Source organism: Bactrocera latifrons, unplaced genomic scaffold, assembly GCF_001853355.1.
Source record: "Bactrocera latifrons isolate USDA-ARS-PBARC rearing strain unplaced genomic scaffold, ASM185335v1 scaffold_366, whole genome shotgun sequence".
NCBI lineage: Eukaryota > Metazoa > Arthropoda > Insecta > Diptera > Tephritidae > Bactrocera > Bactrocera latifrons.
The window spans coordinates 205602-212555 of NW_017537008.1; the positions used below are offsets into that span (position 1 = coordinate 205602).

General features: G+C 32.4%; 1 protein-coding gene across 1 annotated transcript in view; it reads left to right on the top strand.

Annotated features, from left to right (window-relative positions):
• LOC108971925 (protein ABHD17B) overlaps positions 1-2620 on the top strand; it is a 40938-nt gene extending 38318 nt beyond the window's left edge. Inside the window, exons 4-5 of the mRNA XM_018938280.1 lie at positions 660-915; positions 1595-2620. Coding sequence (XP_018793825.1) covers positions 660-743 — 84 coding nt within the window. The 3' untranslated portion in view covers positions 744-915; positions 1595-2620. The remainder of the gene's footprint in view (positions 1-659; positions 916-1594) is intronic.
• Positions 2621-6954: the final 4334 nt, after the last annotated feature.

The window sequence follows — 6954 nt, forward strand, 5'->3', positions numbered from 1 at the left end:
CATATATCAATGGCAACCGCGTATCTCCAATACCGGATTTCATTACTCATTTTAGAAGCTCATCTAAAATGAAGTTCCAAAGCAAAGGCACAATCCTTCTCATTGTGGTTATTCTCTAGTGATACCGATTCCGATTGTACTCGCTCTAAGTTACCTTAGTACTTGCATTAACAAACACACTTTTGGTGTTTAAGAAGGCGCAGACGCCTACCTCTCCGAGCTTAGATGGTGCCGGTGGCATGTACAGTCGTTCACATGACTGCTTTGTATTTAAATCATTGTCTATTGTTTTTGTCTATACGATATCGCTTTGAATATCTGATAAACATTTAATTTATACACGTTGTAAAATCAAATTCGTTCTGAGAGCTTATAGTAAATTGATTCGAGTTTTGGATTTTTAGGTAAATTGGTCCAGTATAACTTCAGAAATCGTTTAGAAAAACGCGTTTAAAGTGTCAGTTTTGATTGAACCAGTTTGGGTGAGCGGTCAGCAAAATACCAATATATCTCAAATTATTTTGAAAATCATTTTTTAGACTTTAAAAAAATCGTTATTTTGTTATCTAGATTTTAATAAGAAAAGTTATATTATTTATGCTTACCAAAAATTTTGTTTAATAATTACCATATAGTTTAATAAACTTTATTTTTTATAGGGTGCTGGCCATAATGACGTTGAATTGCATTCGCAATACTTTGAGCGGCTTAAAAAATTTTTAACTATTGAATTGGTGAAATGACAATTAAAGAATCAGCATGACGTGGAACACAATAATTCTGTAGCAGTAGTATCATCTAAGGAGTTACCGCTGACATCATCGTTAGTGAATAAAAAAAACTTAGAAGATCCTAACATTTCCAATTCTTCAGGCCTGTGCTGCCAAGAAAACAATTTAAAAGACGACATTGAAGGTAATGAAGGTATTAATTTACTGTAGATGAGCCTGCTTATCCAACAAAACATTCAGTGTTGTTTTGGAATTTGATAGTTGTCGGAATCAGATTCGAAAGCGATTAAAATTTGTTATGGATATTAATTCTAATATGGGTTTGTTGTTGTTTTGTTTTACGATAGGAAAAAACATTGTTGCTTGGTTTACAATAGGAAAAACAAGAGTTTCAGTTCACATTTGCATTATTTTAAAATTATTTGATAAAAAGTATTTTTTTTTTGTAATATTTGTTTTCTGAAACTTAAAATGTAATTATTATTGAATTTCCCCAAACTCAGTTACGTGTTGTTGTTGTTGTAACGGCAGAAATTCTGCCGAGTTGACAGTCCTTGGCCGGATAAAAATCCGGGTCCGTTCCGGTTTTCGTAGACCCGACTGTCGTGGGAAGGGACTCAGTTTCGTATTTTACCATGGTTCATTCTTACATAAAATATTGTTATACAATTTAATAATTATATGCATTTACACATTTAACTTATATGTCATATATTCCATTTAGATGTTTAGGTAAGGCAGTATCCATTGTTTTTGATTATAAATATAATTTCTTATGAATGTGAAGCAGATTTATCTAAAGTTAATACTGTAATAAGTGACGTTCTATTTATTGATTATGTATATTTTTTGTTTGTTTTCAGCTTCCACGTCAAGTTCCATATCAACCAAACCTTCAATTGAAAAATTTCTTTAGCGAAGAAACATGGGTTCTTATCTTTCTCAAATTAAATGATCGAACATTTTCCATGGATTTCTATAGTTGTTTATAAGAGAAAGCCGGGGACCTAATCTAAATTAATCAAATGCCGTCTTCCCCCTTGTATGCATATTTTTACGAAACACAAGGGAACCACTAATGATAAAATATTGGTAGGCAGTGATTCTAACAGCGTTTTGAATACAGAATTTTTCRCACATCTGCATCTTTAGAATATTGATACTACACATAAAGCGTTTTTATCTATTAAGAACTTTGAGGGCAATACATCGCCTGATCTCCTTACCTTAAAAATACAAATTAATCAATAAAACTAAAGACTAACACTGCCCAGCCAGTTTGAAAGACAAGTCGTATTGAATCTTTAGGTTACGAAGTAATGCAATATGTATTTTATTTTATATACCAAAACAGGAAATTTATTACATGAAGAATCTTACAGAAAGTTAGAGAAGTACTTAAGGATAAGTTGAAACGTCTTTATTCCAAAATGCACATAATTTTGTCCACTAATTTACATTTCCAGTAGAAGTATTATGTGTAATACTATTTTTTTTTWAATTAAATTATTGATACCACTAATAGCGTTAGGCTTACGTTGTTTAAATAAAAAGCACACACACGTTATTTTTAACAGTAAAAATAATGGGGAAATTACTGATATCTCTTAATTACTTATTGTGATCAAAATTGTTTTGGTTAAAAGGAATTCAAGCTATTGAATATTTTCTAATGTTATTTTTGTAGTAAGAGTTAGAACGTTATAGCCCGGATAATGAATACCGATATTTTCATTAAGATATATGTATAAAAAGTTTTTTACTTGTAAATTCATTAATTTCTAATAACTACAATATACAGGTTCTAATTGGCGAGATATCAGTTACAGTATTTAATTTAATCGTTTTAAGAAATTTTCATGTAATTAATGTTAAAGCAGTGTACAATGTGACTTCGCTTTTTTATATTATTATTTTTATATCAGAAATTAGAATGAGATATACCAATATAATAGGATAAGTCGTTTAATTTTTTCTCAGGGGAGCGCTTTGCACAGAAATTTATAATGACTAAGGTTTTTGGGTGGAAATACAAAATGTACAAACATTTCAAATATTCGTACTTTTTACCATCTGTTGATTAAGCTGTTACGGTTTGGTTGAAAACTTTAAGGTGTTCAATAAAATTCTTTTTGTGAGGATGTTCAACAGCTTTAGCCATCTTTACTTCACTCAATAACGTTCTCTCATAGATGACAATTGATTAGCTCTAATTGCTGCAGTCAAAAGTTTCATATGCAGGCACAGAAAGTGTTGAAAGATTAGTATATTTTTTATTTGGTCATTGTAGGAGGGTATGTATACAATCACATGTATATATACCAAATATATGTAGTAATATTCATATTATATATCCTCGTTTTTTTAAATTCAAATGTACATAATTTCATAATACGAAAATAAATTAATACATAAGTGAATATATAAAATTGACATCAATGTATAAATTAATAGTNGCTCTCTAAATTGGCACTTGATTGGGTCTCATATAAACACCATTATTCAATAGTTAACACAGCCAGAATCAAACCGCTATACCCATCAACAGTTGCAACTAATTTTTTAACACCATACATTCGACTACGGATTGAACATACTATACTGACGCATGCTCACCTCATCGGAAGAAACGGTACCAACTGCTGTCCGTTTTGTAAATCAACAACAACTGTGCTTCATATATTAGAATTTTGTCGAACACTGAAAGACAAGAGGGATTGCCACTTCAACACAGATCCGATTTCCCTCGTTTCCAATGCTACGGAAGAAAATATAAAAACCATCTATCGTTTTCTTAAAGAATGTGATCTACTGAGGAGAATTTAAGCCAATACATTTATTCAACAGACAGCTGATAGCCTTTGAAGCTAGTGCTGCATGCTTTAGGTTGTACATATGTATGTTACTAACATTGTATAAGCTTTTATAAATAAAACAAAAAATAGAAATAATTTGATATATCTCTGCAACTAAGTATATTATTGAGATTGAGCAAATAAAACAGTTAATATGTTTAACAAAAGCTATTTATTTTTGTAAATAATTTTTATAAAAAAAACAAGGATGCATAACAAAAACTTACCTCATTTTTATGTAACAAAGTGGGACAGGAAGAATAATTGAATTTATCATAAAAATATTTACAAAATTAAAACTTTTAATATGCCTTTGGCATCAATAACAGATTGGAGTCTGCTATTCATACAATTTACCAAATTTCTGGTTACTTCCTCAGGAATATTAGACCAAATGTCTTGGATGGCTCTAAGAAGGTCGTTTATATTATGAATAGGATTTTTCTCAGTTCAGTTTCTATTTGGACCCACAAATGCTCTATCGGACTTAGGGCCTAACTTTGGAGTGGGTGTAACAAATTTTTAACATTATAAACTAGCCACTCCTTGGTGATCATCGTTGAGTGTTTTAGGATCGTTATCGTGCACTAGATAAAAACTACTTGGTAAATCCGATTTCGTTGCAGTTTCAGGCAAGTGTTGTTTCAAAAAATGTAAATCCTGTTATTTAGTCAAGGTTTCATTCAACATACTCAAAGTTCCTGGCCTTTTAGCTGCCATTGCACCCCAACCATATCACTACCGCACCATGTTTCACTGTCGGTGTAACGTTACGCGGCTGTACCTCCTCGTCGCCAGACAAAACGACGTCCATCGGACCCAATGAATTTTGATTCACATATTTCTTTAGAAGGAGTTTCCTTCTAGGTGTAAAAGCTTTAAAGCCCTCCATTCGAAGAAAATTTTGCACTGTTTGTCATTTCGCGCTAACAATATTATATTCTTTAAAATGCTGCGTTATATCTATAGCTGATATTTTTTAATTTTTTCTACCAATTGCGTTATATAGCGATTTGTTTGAAGTGTGCATATATTCGGAGGCCTTCCATTACTTTTAGATCTAGTTATCAACAATTTACCCAATTTTTCTAGTTGTAACACGTTCTTGGTAATATGTTACTTAGTTTCATTAAATCACTAGATATTTGTGTGGAACTCTTTTTCCACCAACCGCTCGAGTTAATACACATTAGGGTGGGTCGATTCTGGAATATTTTCGAATCGGGACTTCTAATAGTGCAGAAAAGTTGCCTTAGTATTTCCTGATTCCAATGCACCTTTTTGTTTTGAGATCGGATTGCATCTTCAACCCCAACTCCGGCCTTGAACTTTCGGAAATTCGCCCAAAATCGTGAAATTGTCTACCTAGCGCCTGAAATACGCATCTCATGCCAAAATGTATAAAACAAAAGTTATTTGTCACGCCAGTTGCTACCGAAATGTGATCATGGCCCTAGGACGAACCGTTCCCGAGATACGAGCGAAAATGCGGCGCGCCACAGCGCAAGGTGAAAATCGGCTTGCGGCCACACTTCTTGACNATTCTCAAGTAAAACAAATTTTACTGTATTTTGTTTTAAGATACATATATATTCGTAAACAAGTGAATTTAAAAAATAAAAACAAATTTATAAATTTTACTTTAAGAATTGTTTATTCTTTTTTTTAAACTTCATATCTCTTCTTAATCCTTACCTCTATTTCATAATGGCAGCAAATAAAAGTATTTAATTACCACTCCACGTTCAAGAATTCATATACAAATAAAATTTTTATTGTTTTATTTCCTTATCATTTATTCATCAAAAAATATTCGAAACGCCGCYTTCTTACGTTATTCCCGGTGCGTCCGTGCACAACTCCCCACGATACAATGCACAACACTGACTTACAACACTCAATATCTGAGCACACTGTACTTTTACACCACTAGGATATCTTTTTTCGGTGGATCTCTGCTCTGTTGTTAAACAACTTAGTTTATACTTATACTCAGTTTACTATTCTGTTTTAAGTTTAAAGGTTAGGCTCGAGTGTAGACAAACATTTTATATTCTTGCAATTTTCAAAAATCAAATTCGATGTTGCAACTATTAAGTAATACCCGTGACAGACATGTAGTAACAATACCATATATGGTACAAATACCTACGTGTCTCACCAAATACTAGCAAAATAGCAAATGAGCAATGTAGCATTTTGCTGATAACAATACTGTGATGTTTCATTGCCGTATATCAATAAACACAGCTTAAAAAAGGTAACAAACTTAGCTAAAAGTTTTTAGACAAAAGCGAAATATTCCGTCAACATGACTTAAAAAATTAATAAATGAAATGGAAAGCAAAACATTTTTAAAATTTTTTTCCGGAAAAGCAAGAGAGGCCTTACTTTATGTCAGGTTTTAGGGTGCCTTTAACCAAATGGTTATTTTTTCGATGAAAATAACTTAACTTTAGATTATTTGGAATACTTATTTTCTCTGTAACACACACCTACATATTTATTGTTTAAATTTTTTAAAAAAATATTTAATGCCTATGAAACAAATCTAGTATTTGAGATTACTACATTGTCATGTGTGTCATCAACATCGTAAACAGAATACCATGATACCTTTACTCTGGTATTGTTACTACATGTCTGACACAGGTATAAGACATCAACATGCCTTATTTGAGGAAACCGAATTAATTACAACTAAATTTGTTATTTGAACTTATGATGTACATATGTGATMTAAAATCAACCAAAGCGCTATATTTAAGATATTGGTATATGAGAATAACATCATCCAAAGGATCGTAAATCAGTATATAGACAAAGATTGATTTCACTATTTAAAAAAAAAAAWTTCCACATAATTTCAATAAAATATCACAAATAACATATTCAACGTAATTAGCGCCTTAAAGTAAATATTGGGGGAAATAACGGCACAATTTCGATTTCTTTGGCGCCGCGATCTGAAAGTACCGTTGGAAAGAGGAATATACATTAGGGTGGGTCGATTCCGGACTTTTTTCGACTCGGGATTTCTAATAGTGCGGAAAAGTTGCCTTAGTACTTCCTGATTCCAATGCAACTTTTTGTTTTGAGATCGGATTGCATCTTCAACCCTTGAAATTTCGGAAATTCGCCTAAAATCGTAAAATTGTCTACCTAGCGCCTGAAATACGCATCTCATGGCAAAATGTATAAAACAAAAGTTATTCGTCACGTCATTTGCTTCCATGGTCGTAGGACGAACTGTTCCCGAGATACGAGTGAAAGTGCGGCGCGCCACAGCGCACGGTGAAAATCGGCTTGAGGCCACACTTCTTGACGTTGATTTCGCCAAGTGCTATCACTCACATTCATTCACCTAC